Source organism: Hipposideros armiger, unplaced genomic scaffold, assembly GCF_001890085.2.
Source record: "Hipposideros armiger isolate ML-2016 unplaced genomic scaffold, ASM189008v1 scaffold_72, whole genome shotgun sequence".
Classification (NCBI taxonomy): Eukaryota; Metazoa; Chordata; class Mammalia; order Chiroptera; family Hipposideridae; genus Hipposideros; species Hipposideros armiger.
This window is the reverse complement of record NW_017731422.1, coordinates 3973499-3993332: the sequence shown is the minus strand read 5'-3', so window position 1 is coordinate 3993332 and position 19834 is coordinate 3973499. Positions and strand designations below refer to the sequence as shown.

At 43.7% G+C, this 19834-nt stretch overlaps 1 protein-coding gene across 6 annotated transcripts in view; it reads right to left on the bottom strand.

The window, feature by feature from the left end:
* Positions 1-6633: 6633 nt before the first annotated feature.
* TRERF1 (transcriptional regulating factor 1) overlaps positions 6634-19834 on the bottom strand; it is a 214493-nt gene continuing 201292 nt past the window's right edge. For 3 of the 6 annotated variants that reach the window (XM_019642829.1, XM_019642833.1, XM_019642835.1), the window contains 3 exons: positions 14572-14775; positions 11615-11826; positions 6634-8241 (listed from right to left, as the gene is read on the bottom strand). In XM_019642829.1, the coding sequence (XP_019498374.1) occupies positions 7917-8241; positions 11615-11826; positions 14572-14775 (741 nt within the window). In that variant the 3' untranslated portion in view covers positions 6634-7916. Of the gene's footprint in view, positions 8242-11614; positions 11863-14571; positions 14776-19834 lie in introns of all 6 variants that reach the window. The other 3 variants (XM_019642831.1, XM_019642832.1, XM_019642834.1) reach the window with 1 other exon arrangement.

Here is a 19834-nt window from a genome sequence, read left to right as displayed (position 1 = left end):
AATGGCTGCCTTCACCTAGTACCACAAACCAAAAATTATAACCAAAACGTATCTTATTATTAACATCCACCAAAATTTAGCTCCAACTAAAAGGCTTATAAGTAGGGTTTGTTGTAATAAAACTTCCTTCCATTTGTGCAAGTCTCTTAAGCGTTGTTTTCTCCAAATGCTTTCACATATGCAATGTAGTATAATGGAGAACTCTGGACTTATAATTGGGAGATCTGGGTTGTAAACCACATTTACCACTTAGCTGAGGGACTGTGGGCAAGTTGCTTCTCCCCTGAGCCTCAATTTTCTCATATATAAACTAGAGATGATAATAATAGTTCCTACTTCAAATAGTTGCTATGAGGATTAAATGAGATACTGATGTATAATGTTTAATACAATGCCCCACATATAATAATGCAAGATAAATGTCGCCCATTATTTGTACTATAAAATTGCTTTTACCTCACCTTCACAATATTGTTAAGATTAAAAAAATTTTAAGGTCAAGTTTATGAGGACATTTTGTAGTATCCTACTAAAGAATTGTGCAAATGTAAGGTGTTGTTTTTTTTTTCCTCCTCACAGGTAGGTATTACCTTGTTTTGCAGGCAAGAAAACAAAAAAAGTGGTGGAATGACTTGCCCAATATCACACAAATTGATGAAAGACCTAGGGCCCCAAAGCAGTTTTCCTGCCCCTTGGCCTGTGTTCACTAGATCTCAGTCCATGTGGGGCTGTGGCAGAGATGCCCAGTGTGGTCCTACACCGGAGTGTGGAAACACCACACTTTACCTGTGTGCATCTCTGCTGTGCTCAGCTGTGCCTCACTTTGGCAGGCTGCCCAGTGCCCTTTTCAGAACTAGGCTCCCTCTCTGAGTTGTGACCTTCCAAATTGACTGTTCTCTCTCAGCCAGTGGGGTTTTCCAACAACTCTCCAACTTTGTTCAGCTTCTGAAATTTGTATCAGTCTTTCTATATGGCACTTCTGTGATGCCTCCTTAGTCTGCCTTGGCCCTCTTTGAGTAGCCTCAGCTGGGTGAGGGTTCTGCAGCCACAATGATGGTGACACCACAGCTTTCAAACAACTTTCACCTACATTACCTAATCCGATCCTCATAAGAAGACATAAATTTTATTGGTGAGGAAACTGAGGCTCAGAGATGAAATGAAATAAAGTCATATGGTTGGTTAGTTACAGCTGAACCAATAACCATCTTCAAGACTCTTGTTCAATGCCTTTCCACCTCTGCAGTGGGCTGACTCTATGATCAGTTCCAGTTCTATTTAAGTTTCTTTTGGATTCAAGGATTAAAGATCTCCACTTTCCCACCCTCCTGCAAGAAAAGGTGTTTATTTTTTATTTTAAAAGACATGTGTGGCCTGAACTGTTCCTGCCACTAAAAAAGTAGGCTCAAAGCACCCTTAAGGGCTGGATGTTCTGAGGCTAAACATGGTCTCTTTGTTGATGGGCTCTCTCTGCTTACAAATGTTTTCTGCTTTCTCAGAACTCTGCCTGGCAAGTGGCCGCTGCCTGCTTCCTTTGGCTAACCGAATTTCTCCATTCATACTCCATTCATGCAAATGTGGGAATTTTATTTGGTCTAATCCATGCCAGGTGTCACCAAATGGCCTATGGGCCTAGTAGCTTGATATAAAACCCTGGTCCAATTAATGGGGGGCAAGGTGGGCATCATTGTGAAGGTCAAACCCAGGATTTGTCAACAGTGGCACTGTGGACAGGACTTTGGTATGGTGTGTGGGCAAGAACAGTGTTCTGAAGCTTGGCCTGTTGATTACAGGTCTTTTCCCTATGACCTAAAATGTCAACCTCTGACCTAATGTAGCTGAACAGGAGGGCAAATGATTCTGGATAGCTGATGAAAGTACTCCTTGCTTTATAAAAGTCCAGGAAAAATAAAAGTATGTGCATCAAATATTTCTAAGTTATATTTTGATTGCACCAGTACTGTTTTAAAAGACAGCCTATTTCTTTTTTTTTTTTTTTTTAAGATTTGTATTGGGGAGTTGGGGGATGGGAACAGCGCTGGGGAATTGGGGGAAGGGGAACAGACAAGTTGCTGTCGTTTTGTTCTTCAGTCTAGTTGTGGAGGACATTGCTTCAGTGACCCAAGTTGGCACCATCATTGCACTCTTCCCGGGCGAGGCAGATCAGTCGCCGGCTTCTGGACAGCTGCTCACAGCAGCTTGAGGGCTGCTTACGCTGGCTGCTGGCTACACACGGTAGCCTATGGCAAACCACTGCAGCAGGGGTTGCAGCCTATGCTGTCGCCGGCGACTCACGGCAGCCCAGCTCCAAGTTGAGCTGTTGTTCAGCATCTTAGCTGTAGAGGGCAGTGTCACTGGCCCTCATATGTGGGATCCAAACCAGGGCCCTCTGGTGTCCCAAGACAGCTCTTAACCAATGCGCCACTAGGCTGGCTCCTAAGCACCTATTTTAAATTGTTGGGTATGTGTTAGTGGTGTTGAGGGGGTTCAGAATATTAATAAAACATGAACTTTGTTCTTCCCAATGGTGGAATTGGGTCAGTTTCCAGAGCTCCGTATGTTCTTTCTAAGAATTAAATTCTTTGGCAGGAAGGAATGATGTCATAGCCGTCTTTATACACTCAGCTCCCTCATTTATAATACACTGTGGCATAGTGCCTGGCACATAGGGCTCATGGGTACTGAATGAATGACTGTAACAGGAGAGCCTTCAGATTGGACATCTGAGCCCCTGGAAGCAGAATTTAAATTTACAAAACTGGCTGAATGCACACTGCTTCTAGAGGAATAGCTGTTTTATTTGATAGACATAGGGCTGTCTAACATTGACAGCTAAAATTAAAGTAAAAAAACCAACAGCACGACAAATGAATCTGAAAGATCAAGGTCGTAACAGGTATGTCCCACTTAAAGGAAATTCTGTAGAAGTCCGGAATTTCAGGTTTTTCTTGACATTTGTTGTTGACCATTAAAAAGTAAACATACTCTTTAGAATTTGGAAATGCTACAATGTATACAAACCATGGTGGACTGGACTTTGTGGAGGGCTCACTGTGAGATACCTGTGTGAATACGAGTGTCCCTAAGCCCCAGTTGACTACTATGGTTAGAGACCACCCCTTCCCGTGGCTCATCCACTGCTTGAGTAGTAGAAATGTTATGTCCTGGCCTCCAGGGTGGGGTGGAGGCACTTTCAAGAGTATTGAATTTGACTAGCAGATCTCTAAACGGGTCTACAGAAACCAATTAACAGGCAAATTAGCATTTATCCAGCATTGAGAAGTCATTTCAGTGGCTAGAAATAAGGAATGTGAAAACCAAATGAAACTCAAAAAGAAAACATTTTATTTTCAGAGCAGCCAATGCAATATTGAATCAGGTTTTCACAAATAAATAGGACAATGTCTATTTGGTTACATCTCTATTTGAAGAATGCCTCTCTATAGGAACTGTAGTAAATTTCTGAGAAGGCTAATGACTGGAACCTTTAAAGTAAAATTCTCGTGGCTCTCTTTCTGAAAAAAAGTATTGTGATAATTAAAATAAGAAAAAAAAATGCTTACCACTCAGGGAAACCAACCTAGAATGCCCAAGTTGTTTTTATTTTTAAGGAATGCACCTTTTTAGGACAAGTCTATAAAACATCTTTATTTATTTGTTACATATGATGTTTAAATATAACTTTGCTTTCAAGCTTCGAACTTTTTTTTTAAACCCCTGGTAAAATAAGACTTTTGGTTCACCTTAACAAAAACTGACCTAGGAAGAAACATTTTTAGCAAAATGTGTTATAAAATTCACTAGAAAATACTGTCCTCTTTTTTTGCCAAAATGTTACATAAAATCCTTATTAAAAATACACACATTACAAAAGAAAAATTATGAATATGCTATACATAGTGCTCTTGATATGGACCAAGGGACCTGCATTCCGGGAAAACACAGTTAAACATACTAGATATGATGATGTCAACTTATAATAGTGCAAACCTGAATAAATTACATCCTGAAATGACAAGGCATGCAAGTCATTTGCTGAGAATAGAACATAACGAAGCCAGAACAGGAAGCAATCACAACCAATATTTAAAAACGTTTTCATTTTTATTACATTAAGTTTTTTTCAAAAATACTTTTCTTTACAATAGAACTCCTAGAAAATATTTACAACCTTCCTCTAATAAAATATAACAGCAGTTAAATATATTTGAAAATAAGATGGGTTTTTTCCATAAAATAGATCTGTTAACTTTTTATATACAAGCTTTCTCAAAGAGATCTAAATTCACTAATGAAAAACCATCTGATAGTAAACAGTAACCATGTTGAAGACATTGACCTTTAGGAAGAAAAGTTCTTTGGGGTCGGGAGGGGTGGGGGGAAGCTAAAACACAACACATACATGCAGGTAGAACCATTGCAGAAAAGAAAGAAGTACAATGCTTTACTATGAAGTCAATTCTTTCAGTTGATATTGTCAAGAAATACTAATTCAGAAATTTGAACTGTCTCGTTAAGGAGGAGTTCTTTGGTTATTTCAAGTAAAACAAAATGCTTACGCTATACTGAAAAATCAAAATTAAATTGTGCATTATATTTTTGCCTTGGCAACTCAGTTTATTTTTAATGTTTAAAACTGGAATGGCTGGGCAAGTCTCCAAACGAACGAACACATTTGCTTTATAAACATTTCTCTGGGTGTTTGCACCTCTGATAAGCTTTCCTAGAACCCATAGCAGAACCTTTCCAGAATCACTCTCAGACATCCACAAGCAGAGGGAAGTAGTCACGGGAACCGACGCCACCGGCCAACATCACAGTTGGAATGGTTCTGCAGCGGCTCTGCTGCGAACTTGATGCACACTGCCCAGGCAGTTATGAACTCAAAAACACACAAGAGAATATCTGAAATGGCAGCAACTAAAACTTGTTTTTCTCCTAAAGAAAAGATGAAGGGAATCTCCAAGACCTCTTTTCTGGAAACAGAATGATAGTAATGAAACGAACCTTTGTATTTATCTTCTGCCCATAGCTTTCCTGAGATTCAGAGAACACTCCCTGTGTGGGGCTGCTGAGGGCCATGAGTTATATGCTAAATGCTTTTGCGGAGTCAAACTTACAAAGGATGCTCGAGTCTTATCCTCATGCTTCCGCTGACATTTTCTCTAATGTCAAACTATTATGTGCCAGCAAAGTGGCCCGGCACCCACGAGCTGCGGAACCAGCCTACCTGGCGTGGGCAAGGCCGGAAAGCCCCCTCTCTGGAAGTCACAGAGTATTAAATCCAAAGGGGGACCACCAGGGGGGTCCTCTCTGTGCTGGAGCCTTGTACCAGTCTGAAGGGGCACACTCATTTGCCCTAATGGTGGGACAGATCAGTCTGACTCAGCTCAAATGCCTAAGCTAAATGACATTTTTGAAGGATTACAGGTTTATTACCTTCAAGTACAAATAGCAATCCCCGATGACAGGGACAGGAGGAGGCAGAGTTACATAGCTTGGAAAATTCTAGAAGTGCTTTGGTAAATGACTTTAATGAATACATTCATTGTTTGAATGCAAACATTGTAGCTAGAGTGGTATCTGAAACCATTTTTGTTGGCTTTAATGCTATTTCCCTTGTACGAAGGTGTGATCAAACAATATAGTGACATGTTTAACTAAAAAAAAAATTTACTACAGTGAGAGATTATTTGCCATTAATCCCCCTCAAAAAAATACTTCCCCTCGCTTCAAAAACACTTATCCCATCGTTCTTGCCACTTTCTGAAGCAGCTCTGGAAATCCTCTTTCGTGAGTGTCTTTAGTTGCATTGTTGTGGCTGCCTTGATGTCCTGAATCGATTCAAAACATTTACCTTTTGGGCCGGCCGAGTGCCTCAGTTGGTTAAGCGCTTGCTCAAGAGTGTGAGCTCTGAGCAACAGCGGTTCGATTCCTGGCCTGAGCTGAGCTGCCACTGGGCTGCCAACAGGTGGCAGGATGGCTCAGCTAAAACAAACAAACAAAACATCTACCTTTCATGGTCATTTTGAATTTGGGAAGAGCCAGAAGTCGCATGGTGCCAGATCCGGTGAATAAGGTGGATGAGGTCACACTGTAATGTTTTTATTTGACAGAAATTGCCGTACCAGAAGTGATGTGTGACACGGAGGCTTTCCTGTTGTGATCACAATATGGTGAATGCTGCTGCCAAGTGCCATCCAACAGAAAGGTAGAATCTTTAATACAGGAAGTGGCACGTTGAACCTTGGTAACAGTGTGTGACAAGTTTCAACTTGTTCAGTGCAGTCAGTCGGGTGTGAGCTATGGTTGAGAGAAGGTATTTTAAAGTGTACCGTAAATCATCCTCCATCATGACAATGCTCTGTGTCACACATCACTTCTGATATACGGCAATTTCTGTCAAATAAAAACATTACAGTGTGACCTCATCCACCTTATTCACCCGATCTGGCACCGTGCGACTTCTGGTTCTTCCCCAAAGTCAAAATAATTCAGAACATCAAGGTAGCCATGACAGTGCAACTAAAGATACTCACAAAAGAGGACTTCCAGAACTGGTTTAGAAAGTGCCCAAAACGATGGGATAAGTGTGTTTGAAGTGAGGGGGAGCATTTTGAGGGGGATTAATGGCAATGTGTCTTTTACTGTAATAATTTTTTTTAAATTTAAACATTCACTGTATTTTTTGATCACACTGCGTATTTGCTATCAAATTTGTTAGAAAACTGTTTTCCTCACGCTTAGCGTCAAGGTTAACTTTGGTCCAACACAGATGAACGAGGTTTCACAGTACTTCCAAATGGCAGAGTCATTTTACAACTCCACTGATCATTAACAGTGTTACAAAAAAGAATGGGCTCTTCCAATTTAGTTTTTGGGCAAAAGAACACTTTTTTTGCATTCCAGGTACTTAATGTGTGCCTCTCAACCAACCTTACCCTCCCTCAAAAACAGCCCTGGCAACGTAATAGCTGGGGTTATTTTCCTCCAGACGGGCCTCCAGGGGGCTCACAATGAAACACAGCTCTGCGAGCCCACAACAGAGCCAACCAGCCCCCAGGGATCATGGGAGAGGATACCGCACTTGCTCTATGAACCAGGTCTTTAGTAAATCATTGCCGGGGAGATTAAGCCTGAAATTATACAGTACTCAGTTCCTAGAAACAGGCCAACGAGTGACAGGCAAGGCAGGGAAAAAATTCATTTTCCCACTTGGTCAACTCTTCAAATGATGCATGTGCTAGAGGCAAGCATGGCATATGAGGGCTTACTTTGCACTCTGGAAAGCTACCCACTAGCATAGTCTCCTAGCAGAGATGCCGAGTTCATTGCGAGTTACAAAATGAGGTCAGAACAGAACAAAAAATAACTCCTGGTGGGAAAGGATGGCCCAAGACCCCAGCAAGAAGAGGGTAGCCTGCTTCGCTCGCTCGCTCGCTCACTCACTCACTGTAAGCTTTGGGATAAAAGGCAGTCAGGATGGTTGACATCTGAAAACCAAAGAACACAAAAGTCAGATTCCTTCCCTGCCAGGAATGCGTTCACAGGAATGTAGGCCATGGTACAGTTCCTCCTTCCTCCTTCCTCCACCCTCTCCAGCTGGACTGTTGTCCCCTCCACTTCAGCCCAATTGCTCTTCTTAAGGTCACCAGTAACTATAGTTCACGGGAATTGGCACACCTTTTAAATAGAGTTGTGCCAATTATTCATTTGCCCCAACCTTCCACAAAAACAAATTTTTGTTTTAAATAAAAGGGAAAGAAACTGGATTTTTTTCCCTAAACCTGAACAAAACGACCACTTTTTAAACAGGTAGTTTAAAATGGTTACAAAACAAGCAGGCAGTCCAGGTTTCCTGATGGATGAAGACGGAGGCCGTGAGTTTTCGATGTCTCTGGGCGACAAACAGGGCTTTATAGTTCCGTGTCACCCTGAAGCAAAACTGAATCTTGATCATCCAAGAGGAGATCGGTGTCTACAACCTCGGCCTCTTCCATGACACCTCCTAACTGCTGGACAACGTCGTCATCAAGGATGTCCACATCCTTGATGGGTTTGATTAGACCCAGCTGGTCCAGGGGCAGCAGCCCCGGGGCCCCCACAGGCCCCGTAGTCCTCTCGATTGTGGCTGCCATCTCAGCTGCAAAAGCTGCCTTCTGAGCCTTTTGCCTCTGCTGTTCCTCCTGCTGCCTGTGAGTTTTCATGTGTGCATTCCGGCTTTTAATCTTGAAGAAGACTCTAAAAACAAAGAAAAAGAAGCAGGTGAAATTTTGAAGGAGATCTGAGTTCTTGGAAATCCGGGCATCCTACAGGGAATAGCAGGTGCGGGGTCTGACATATGGTTTGGGGTGGCTTTGACAAGAGTCCTCGGCTCCTGAACTCCTACGGTCTCCTCCCCCAGGAACCTTGTCACCTCTCCTCACTCCTCTCTAAACATTACAAGGAAAGGGGATGGGGACAGGAACACATTTATAGTGTCAGGCTTCCTTCTTGCGGCAATGGAGGAAAAACTCCCAAAGGCCTTCCTGTCCATCTGTGGCCCGGAATACATGCCCTTTCTCTTTCTGCTGCTTCCCCTTTCTCTCCATCACTAACCAAGTCCACTCTATCAACCTGAGAATCTCCAACCCATGCTGCCGAGCGCTGGTAGTTCCCATTGTAAAGCAACCGATCACCCCCCTCTGGCCCCGTCCCTGTTCTCCCGCAGGCAGGACTCTTGGATCTGCACACACTTGGTATAGCTCCTCCTTGCTCCACCCTCGCCAGATGGACCGTTGTCCTCTCCAGCTCAGCCCAGGTGCTCTTCTCCAGGTCACTCAGTAATTCTGTGTGGCCAAATCCAATGGCCCCTCTTCTGTCTTTGTTGTACTTCACTTTTGAGCTGCATCCACCACTCCTCTTCACTGAGACTCCTTCTTGTTGGTCATCCTATTACCATCATTTCCTACTATTGGCTTTAGAATGAAACAGTGGTTCTCAGCTGGGGGTGATTTTGCCTCTGCGGGGAACATCTGGCAATATCTGGTGACATTTTTGAATGTCATAACTGGGGGTGGGGTGTGGAGGTGTACGTCTGGCCTCTAGTGGGTAGAGGCCAGGGATGCTTCTCAACATCCTACAATGCGGAGGGTGTTCTTCCCCAAACACGAAATTATCAGGCCTGAAATGTCAGTGTTGAGTTTGAGAAACCCTGGGGTGAGCGTCTGCAAACGATGGTCAATGGGCCAAATCCTGCCTGTTGCTTGTTTTTATAAATAATGTTTTACTGGAACACAGCTACGTCTGTTTATTTATGTGTTGTCTATAGCTGCCTTTGCAATACAATGACAGAGCTGAGTCGTTGTGACAAAGACAATAATATGGCCTGCATACTAAAATATTCTAGCTGGGCCTTTTTCAGGAAAAGTTTGCCCAGATGTGAGACTGCCTGTTTTTGGAGGAGTGGGTGGTATAAATACTCTATTCATTTCTGAGCTCATCAAGGAAAAAAAATCTGATTTCTAAGAACTATCAAAACAGAGTTGATGAATCACAACTGGACATGCTGAAAACTGCATTTCAGCAGCTGAAAGAGGCCTTTGGCAAACATTTACTTAATGTTAATTCCTAGTCAGGAAAACCACAGGAAATATTTCGGTTTTCCATAAATTCTTAACTGGAGTTACGGTAGAAAGAGATCCCAAGCAGCATAAAAACAAGACATGAAAAACATTTAATGGATGTCACTGAAAGAACCAGAAGCTCGAAATACTCATTTTTGTTAAAATGTCCTTTGTCTCCACCTGGTGGAATAATGACTTGCAAACTGAGCAGAGTAAGGAGAAGATGCTGGCTCCCCTTGGAGGAAACTGGCAAGACCTGGACCCCCCACTTCCCAACCCCCGTAACCCCAAAGCAAACAGGTGGGCGATAACAAGAGTCAGTCTGAGGAAGTTTCATTATTTAAGGTAAGTAAGCTTAAAGATGAACCCAGGGGTCGTTTCTTCCATGGTGACATAAAAATGATATCACATCCTGGCTCTGAAGGATATCAGAGCAGAGAGGAGGGGACTGACACCTAAATCCATCTCCCCCATTTCTGCGCTTCAAAGAGGGAAGAGAGCCCCCTAGTTCCAATTCCCTTTGGCGGGTGCCACCGAACTGAGTTGGGTTTAGAGCACGGGCCCGGGGCCAGCCTGCACGGTTGAATCCCTACTGAGCTGTGCACTGTGACAAGCAGCTTAACCTTTCTGTGCCTCAGTTTCTCTGCTTTAAAACACAGCTACTGAAAGTACCTACTGTACAGGACTACTGCAAAGATGAAATTAATCAATGCATGTAAAACCCTTTAAAACAGTACCAGGAAAACAGTGAGTACCTGATAAATGGCAGCTAATATTAAGTTGCCTGAAATATACCACGAGAATGCATATTATAAGTAGAGATCCCAGTTCGCTTCAATCATACAATTAGGGATGTTTTCTTGGTGGCGTTAGAAGCTACCTGGTCAGCATCTCTCCAGGTAACATTTCTCTCTTCACGTTGGAGGCACTGGAGATTATGGGAAGAGGGACTCGGTCAGGGTCCTAAAGGATGTCACTCATGACAATGTAATGCCCCTCAAGCCTGGGAGACTCACTGAGAAGTAAACTGGAATTCTATACTGGACGCTGTGGAAGGGAACCATGTGCATCTTACCATCAATGGTAGTTTCTACCTGAAGTAAATAAACAATGCAAACCAACAGGATGGAGCAGCGGTCAGAAGCCCAGGCTCTGCATTTGAACACAGCCGGGTTCAAATCTCGGCTCTGCTCTTATTGGTGGTATAACCTGGGACAGGTCATTTTACCCAACTTCCGCTCCTTACTTGTACAGCAAAGATAAGAACAGTATCTGCCATCACACAGAGTTTCTGTGTAAGGAGTAAATGACCTCATGCCTATAAAGTAAATGCTCAGTAAATGTTAGCTGTTATTATTACTACCCACTGTCAGTTTTTCCCTCTTAGTTGTTGTTTTAAATTATACTTAAAAGAGCAGGGATAGGGATGACAGATGGGCTTTATCTCATGAGTTAACTCTGATCGCTTGGCTGGGCCAGCTTGAATTATTACAATGGAAAGGATTTGAAGTCTTGTCTTAATGTGGGAGCAGAGAGTGCAGATATTAATTAGTGATCTCTTCCCTGGGCGCAGGAATGCGCAGGAGTGGTAGGAAAGCTATCTCTGCTAGAGAGTTCCTGATTCGGTGACTTAAGAGCCATTCTCAAACTCAGCAGGATGCAAAGAGAGCAACACTAGTGAATACGGTTTGGGTGTGCAGAGAGGAAGGGGGAATCAGAGTCCCATCTATCATACGTGGAAGAGTGAAGTTTCGTCACTTGAGGTTTGCTCTCTGAAGATGTCCTTAAAACCTTACTAGGTTTTAAGACATCAAAATACCATATCCGGAGTCAGAGATAAGGTGCATCCCCTCTGAGACCCCATGCAGACCCCAAGGATAGAACGAGAAAGAATTTGGAGAGTCTGGGTTCTCCCTGGCCGAAGAAACCTCAGACCATCTTGGCCCGACTCCAATGGAGCGATTATCCATCACAAGCTTAGACCCAGTCCCTGGTCCAATTCCACCTACTTGCCACACTCCTTGCAGGGGAAGATGGTGGTGGGGTCTGTCTCGCCACTGGTGGTGCTATGAGAGGGTGAGCTCTTCACCGAGCAGTACCCGCTCTGGGCACTGCCAGGCTTCTGCTTCCCAGAGGGGACAGCACCCCGAGCTTTGGTCACCTGGTTGGTGCCACCATGGATGCGGGCGTGGCCGTTCAGTGCCTGTCGGGAGCTGAACACCTGGGGAAGAAAGGGAGTGACATGACATCTACAGTCCTGAAAAGGAAATTAGGGTTATTAGTTACTCAATGGTAAAACATGTGATACTTGAAACAGTGACAATTGACAGGGCACAGGGGTTTTACATAAGCAAACTTTGGGCATATGCTACAGAAAGTAGAGATCAAATACCACAACCACAAATGCGGTGCCAATAAAAAACCCCCATTGTTGTTATAACCAGGAGACAAGAGGTGGCATGGCACAGTGTGAAGGCCAAAGCTGGCAGGAGACTGAGGGGCTAGATCCTGCACCTCTGTCTAATAGGGAGGCTGCTGGGCCACTGCCCCTCTGTCCACCTTATTTTTTTCCATCTGTAAAATGGACCAGCTTTCAAACTTCTTTTAAGCAGTTTCCTTTCTCTTACACTTTCCTTTCCTTCTTTCTTTCTTCACTTTTTAAAAAAAAATTTAACAAATCAGGTCTTACTCAAAAGATCAAAGTTAAAAGCAGAGGTGCTGTAGTCAAAATAGAGACAGCACCCCAGAATCGAGCCTATTTGCTCAGCTCCCCGCCCCCAGGAAGCTGTAGAACCCTAAGAGACACAATATGAAAGATGGTGACTGGCTGCTGGCATCTTCTAAAGGTTATGTCCACACCCCAATCAGTAGTAGCCCATTACAGAAGCAAGGTTTCAGACCCCCAAATTTTATGACAGGATGATAAAAAGGGGAAAGAACTGGACAATTTTTTAAAGCTTGCCATGAAGCAGGGTTTTCCAAACTTGAATACTACTGACATTTCAGGTTGGAATAACTTTGTTGTGGGGGGGCTGTTGTGCAGTGTTTAGCAGCATCTCTGGTTTTTACCCACCAGATGCTACCTACTTCCCCAGTTGTGACAAAAATGTCTCTGAACATTACGAAATGTTCAGGAGAAACAAAATCATTCTCAGTTGAGAACCACTGCTGTAAAGGGATATCATCTACATCCCTGAATTCCAAAAGCCCTGACTCCCAGCTTGTTAAGTGCATCAGCTAATGGGAATCCTCCCCTACTCCTACCCCCAGCTGCCCAGCTGCAGGTGGTTACTCTACTCTGTGTCAAGTTTATGAGCTCTGTTTATGGTCTTACAGGGGAAAAAAAAACCCTATTGCTAATTTAAGCAACCCAAACTTCCATGGTTAGTCAAGGATTAAAACTAACATGCTTTTTTCCCGTGATTTGAAAAGGTCATTAAAAAGTATTTGCTGAGCCCTTCTGATTGGGAAAAGTAAAAGATGACATCTTAGACGAGAATTTTCTGTACATTTAAAACTACGAATTGAGGAAGCATCCAACTTCTAAACAAATTCACCAAGAAGTTCTCTCATGTAAAGTCACATCTTAATTATCCCTAAACGGAAGCTCTATACAGAATGGCAGTGACGGAGTGAGAAGCATTCGGGTCATTAAACATCAAAGATGGAAACAAGCTGGCAATTTCTTATGTTTATTCAAAGATAATGCAAAATGTATACGTTTGTTTTTTTCCCCAAAACCTTTTCATTTTTTCTTAACTGTAAATCAAGCGAATTTCTGCTGTAGGATCTGTTTTGTTTGTTTTAATATTGGGAAACAGCGTGTTTTTCAAGAACCCATCAGATCTGAGTGAGCAATTGTTTCAATCTAGTTGTGGAGGGAGCAACTGTTTCAATCTAGTTGTGGAGGGTGCCTCTCAGTGGCCCATGTGGGAATCGAAACAGCAACCTTGGTGTTATGTGCACTTGTTTTCTTCATCTAAGTGACTGATTCAATAAGCAGCATTTAGTACACTCTGGAAAACAATATTGTTCTATATAATGTACAAAGCTAAGTGCTAATCTGAGGAAAACAGGGATTCTTGTGAAAGAAGCAAACTTTTCATTTTTTGAGTTAATACCTCTAGAAAGTGTCTGCACAGGTGTGCCTGGCTTCAAGAAATCTGCTTTGGAAAATTTCAATAATTCAGACTAGTGGAAGACCAGTGGGGGACTGAGAGTCCAAAGTAGACAGCTTTTAAAAAATATCCTTTAAAATACATGGGAAGCCTTGGACTAGGCCAGTACAGATGCTGTAAGGCCTTCTTTTAGTGCTAAGAATGAACAAATGGCGAACTGGTTTTATTTTCGCTAAAAGATGCTGCTATGGTGCTTGAAAAATACTAGGCTAAGTAATTACACAGACTCCCATTTCATCCTGTTTACATGATTAGTTTGCCTACTAAATCTTTTTTGTTTCCCCTAAAGAATACAAAGAAAGTTGAGCTAAATCTCTGTAATTATGTTACAAAACAAAGGACAATCCTCTGTGGGCTCTCCCAGTGTATTTAAATCACCCGGGCATGACCTGTTGTGACACACAGCCCGGAGGAGCGGAGAGGCACCAGGAAATGGAGAGTGTTAACTTCTGGAAGCCAAGGCTCACTGCAGAGCCATGGGCACCAGCACTGAACAGCTGTGAACCACACGCTTCCTGAGGGCAGGGACCTATTTCTTGTCCTCTGAGCATGCAGCACAGTGCTTGACACAAAACACAACACTCCAGAAATAGCTGCTGGCCTAATGAGTGAGTCAATGGGACGAAAGAAAGAATATCACAAAGTGGAATTCCCTCTGCCAAACCTTTCCTGCAGAAAGTGCACCCTTTCTAAAGGGCGCATCATCTCGTACAAGGCCAGGCACAGCCATACGTCTGGCCCTCACTAGTCCCAGATCCCCGGAGGACGGAGGACGCAGAGACACTTACAGCCCCACAGTTGGGCATTTCACAGATGAAGGAGCCTGAGGGCTGGCCAAGGGCCTGCAGGGGTGGCCCCTCTGCGGGAGCCAGGACTGGGCCTGGCTGTGGCTCTGGGGACTTCGGCACTTCACTCTCCTCTTCTCTTGTGGATTTCCTATCTTCTTCCGGGTCCTCCTCCTCCTCCTCTAACTCTTCTTCTTCTTCACTTGTCTAGTGTTAAGGCAATAAAAGCAAAAGGGGGAAAGTCCCCAAATGGCATTTTTAGTGACGAACAGAACCCACAGGCCCGGAGAGGGGAGAGGGGCTGACACTGGGGCCATGTCGATTTCTTTCTACATAAGGAATGGCTGACAGAACCCTCTGGGGAGGGAAACAGTCTCTTCAAGGTTGGTCATTGACGCTTGGAATTCTGAGGTCAAGGAAGTCCCCCTGTCCCCCTCTGGGTCCCATTATTTATACAAAAATATCTTAAGGCAGGGAGGAGAGATTTCTGTATGTAGAGTTTCTCCCCCTTGTTTGAGATCAGCAGACCAGACCTTGAAACTGACCAACACCCAGGCAGGCCGCCCCATCTGTGTCTATCTGCCCTGCTCAGTGAGGAGGGTTTTCAAGCTATAACAATACTGTGGGACCCTCTGGAGAGAGACTAAAGACCTATCCTGAATTGTTTTATAGGCCTTCTAACACACTTCCATGCAAGACACCTGAGATGTTGATTTGATCTGTGGAAGGCACACGACACACGGTATTCTGATACACCCCTGCTCTGCTCTCGTCAGAACAGAAAATCAGAGAATGAACCACAGTGATTTTGAAAAGGGGTGAAAATGGAAGGGGGTATTCCATCCCTTTTATTTATCATGTCCTTTTTTTTTTTTCCTGGTCTCTGATCATGGGCTTGGAGAAATGCCTTCCAGAGGCATACTATGAAGAACCAGAAAAAAAAATATTTTTTGGGGGGGGGGGGGGGGGGGAAGGGGAGGGCAAATGAAAGAATGTAGGTAAACCGTCCAGGAGACTGGCGTGCAGAGATGGATGGCGGGACTCTGCAATGATGGGTCAGACTCATACCACGTGACCAATTTCCGGCAAAGAAAATGTGATTTATTTAGTTGAGAAATGTTGGAAAAATCTCTGTGTAATTAGTAATGTTTTAAAAAAATTAAAGCTTATTGGGGTGACAGAAAAATATTTCCTGTGGATCATTATCCTCTCTGATGGTGTGTCCCTTCTTTTTACTTCAGAATGGCAACCAGGTGCAGAATTAAGCAGACGGGCCCCGCCTTCCTCAAGGCTGACAAGATAAGTCAGTTAATGGATCAGCGAGGAGTAGATACCCGGGGTGGGTTGGGATGGAGGGCAGGGATCTAGGAGGCCCACATTCTACCAGCTGCTTAACTAACAACATTCTTCTGGGCTCTCTGTCCTCAGCGGGGATGGTGGTGGTGAGGGATGCTGGCTCCTGCAGGCCCAGAAAGGACTGCGGACCAGGGGAAAGGAATTCTGTTACATCAGCCTCATTTCATCTTCTGTTTTACAGTTGACAAAATGCTTTCACATTTGCTATGTCACTGAGTAGGCTGTAAACAGTCCTCTCATTTTACAAACGAGGAAACAAAAGGTATGCCCAGCTGCCTCTAACCCTGAAGGTCATTTGTTTTCTGACACACTCTTTGCACAACCACTGCGTAGAGCATGTGGGCTCTAGTCTGGTTTACACCCCAGACAGCGATGTCTCTTTAGGTGAACCTATGATTCTTAGAGCCCAGAACCAAGAATTTCCAAGAATGAAGATTTCTAAGAGTAGTGGTACCCTAGGATCCGGAACCACAAGCTTTCTCTCCCCACTTTGGATTGGGGTTGGGGGGGAAAGACAATGCCCGTATAACACGGGGCATCTAGCACCTCACTCCCTGGTTCAGTAGTGTCTGTATTTAATATCATATATACACATTTGAGATGAGGTAGTAACAGGGTGTATTTAAGAAACGATCCCAGTTTCCAATGAGTTAATTAGGATTAATTAGTAATAACTACATTTGCTGAAAGACTTCAATGACTAGATGAAGGCTTAAGACATTTACAGTGATTTATGATATAAGCTGTAGGTGTCTTACTAATATAGAAACATACAAGTTGATTTCACTTAAGTAGTCTTATTCCCATAGGAATCCACCATTTTCCAAACTCAAGAGTTCCAGGTAAAATTACATTGTGCCAAACTCCCAGGGTTCACGCTATTCCTTTACAGAACTGGAACTTTTTGGCCTCAAATATCAGTTTATTAAGCAGCCCAGGGCCCAAAACTTGGCATGTAAAATAAATTGTGTAATAACTTTAAATGACAATGGCGTTATTTTTATGGTACATGTTATAATTACAATTTTCTCACAATGTCATTTTTTGGCTTAAGAACTCTTAGAAGAAATGTTCCATCTAGCCACAAAAGTACAGATTCAATTATACTGTACTGTCATTATATACGTCTCAGGAATTTAGATTAGGTTTTATTTCAACTGGTGATCAATACATGTTCACAACATGATTTATCATCAAGTCAAATGGCTCACCAAAGTGACTAAGATACACAAAGATAGGAGGACAAAAACCCTAACACGTAGAACTCTGTATCAACAAGTTAGCCATTTTATGATGTATTGTGAAATGAAACATTGAGTAATATCCCAAAACTGGTAGAAGGTGGGCAGATACAAGCCAGGGAGGTGGTTGTATGTTAACATAGTCCTCAAAACCTTGAGTGTCCACAATAAGTTTCTTTTTTTTTTTTAAACAAAATTAAATTTATTGGGGTGACATTAATATTATATAAATTTCAAGAGTTTCTTGAGGAGATTTTTATTTCTCAGACATGCACATGGAATTTGCATTATGAGAAATTTGTAAGTTAAACCACAAACATTCAATGACTCAAATTTACTCCAAGACAAACGTGAGTGTTACAGTCACTAACAATGGTGAAGACAACACGCTGAATACCTGCTGTGAGTCAGGCGCTACATACACACATTCCTAGTCCTCTCAACGATTCTGTACGCATTTTTCTTTTTTAAACAAATGAGGAAAATTGGTCAGAGAACTAATTTTCCTAAGGTCACTTGGCTGGTCAAAAAGTTGAACTGAGATTTAAAACCTGGGCTATCTGATTCCAACGCCTCTACCTTCTTCACTCCTTGGCCCTGCTGCAAATGTCCACAGATGCCCAAGTGTCCATCTGGACATGGCTTAGGTTTTCAGCTCAGACACAGATCCTAAACCTCTCAGAACCATTAGAACTAGCTGCCTTTAAAGGTCAAAGGGGAGGAAGATGTTCTCCTGGTCAGTGGGCCATGTCAGTGGGCCATGATTTAAGTACCTAAGGTGCTTAGACTGGGGGTGAGCTTTGCCTTTGGAGCCTGGATCGCTGTCTCCCCAAGTCGGTTAGCTGTGTCAGTTGGTTCCTTGAATTGTGCTGAATTTTGGTCACAACCAGACCCACCGATTTGTCCTGAGTGGCGTCATGAGCACGGGCAGGGGACAAGATGTGGTCAGCATCCTGTTCTCCCATCTCTTTAACAGAAGCCCACCCTGGCCACCTTCTTCTGCCTGCAAGCGTGGAAGGGCCTGTGAGGGCTTTAGGCCAGAAGTCAAACTAGCCTGCTGAGCGAACAGTTGTGGTTTGTTGACCTTTCGGCTCCCTAAAGAGCAATCATTTCTCACAAACTCTCTCTCTCTCTTCCCACTGCCCACGAACGTCCTTAAGCTACCTGAGAATGTCCCATCTGGGGGGAAATGGTCACCTGTTTCTTTAATAAAACACCGAAGACGCATATCAGGAGAACCACCCCAGGTGCCCCAGAAAGGCTTAGAGGACCAAGAGCAGGACCCCTGTCCTAGGACAGCATTTTCTGCACCCTCTACAGTCCTTGCCTGGTCCCAGCTTTTCATCTCTACCTGGTGGACTAGAGATGAAGGCTGACTATGCCTTCCCAGTGCCCCAAAGTGAGCTGCAAGCTACCACGCCAGCCTTACATGAAGCGTTTCTTGTTTTTGTGGGCCTGAGTCGTCTCTGCACATTCCTTTGTGTTCTCCCTCAGCTCACAGGTCCCAGGGGTGTGGATGCTCCTGACCCAGGCTAATACTGGCTCCTGGTGAATATGCACAAGAAGGCGTGGCGCCTAGGGCGCCGTCTTAACGTTTCCTCCTCAGTCTGAAGTACACGCTGGCCTGGGCCTTTCTATCTCCCTGCTAAGCCGTGTTGGCCCAAGATGGTGCCTCTGCCATGCGTGCTAACATCTTCCTTAGCAGCACTCCCCTGCTCAGAGTCCCCTTCTTCACGCCATCTCCCTCCAATGAGTTTATACAGGGATGTGGCTCTGAACCTCGGAAAAATGTGTACTCATTCATTCAACAGACATTTGCTGAGTGCCCCTGTTATGCCAGACGCTGTCCTAGGCACTTGGCAACACCCAAGCAGAAGAGATACCAATTTGCCTTAGGAAACCATATCCTCTGACTTTGCCCTCTTCCAAAACATGGCTCAGACAGAGCCCAGAACATTCCAGAACTGGCAGGGTCTTTCCAAATCATCTACGTCATGTGCCTCATTTTAAAGTTCAGCAAACCTAGCAGCCAGGTCCTAAGTCCCTCAGGCCAGGATTCTTTGGGCTTCCTTGGTTACTGTCGATTCGACTCATTTATTTGGGAACCAGCACTCTGTGTGAGCTGGGGCAAGCCCCCTTACCCTCTCTGGGTCTCAACCGTCTGCCTGTGGAATGGTGGAGTTGGACAAGGGAGTGAGCCTAAGACTTTCTGGTTTCCATCTCATATTGCTCTTAAACACTCTTAGAGTTCATGGTAAACTTTCCACTTGTGGATGTCACATCTTCCCAACTGGAATATACTCTTATACTCTACTGAGGGGTGGATAGGAACAGAGGCCAGTTAACATCCCTGGTTCACTCACTGTGCTACAGACATACTGCTGTCTAAATTGTGGGGACTCAGTTGGTTTTAGCTGTTTGAACCTGATGAGGCCATATTGCTTTTTTAAACATTAGGCCACAGATGAACAAAAGGCTATTCTGATACAAGACATCACTACTTAAAGCAGTCAAACAAAAGCCCTGGTCACAGGAAACCCTCAATACAGAATATGGCCTTCTCTGATGAAAAAAAAAAGGCAATTCTATTCTATACCATAGATACCTACTTTCTCTGATATTTGAGATCAAACATAAATTTATATATGCGTATATATTTCATAGCTGGG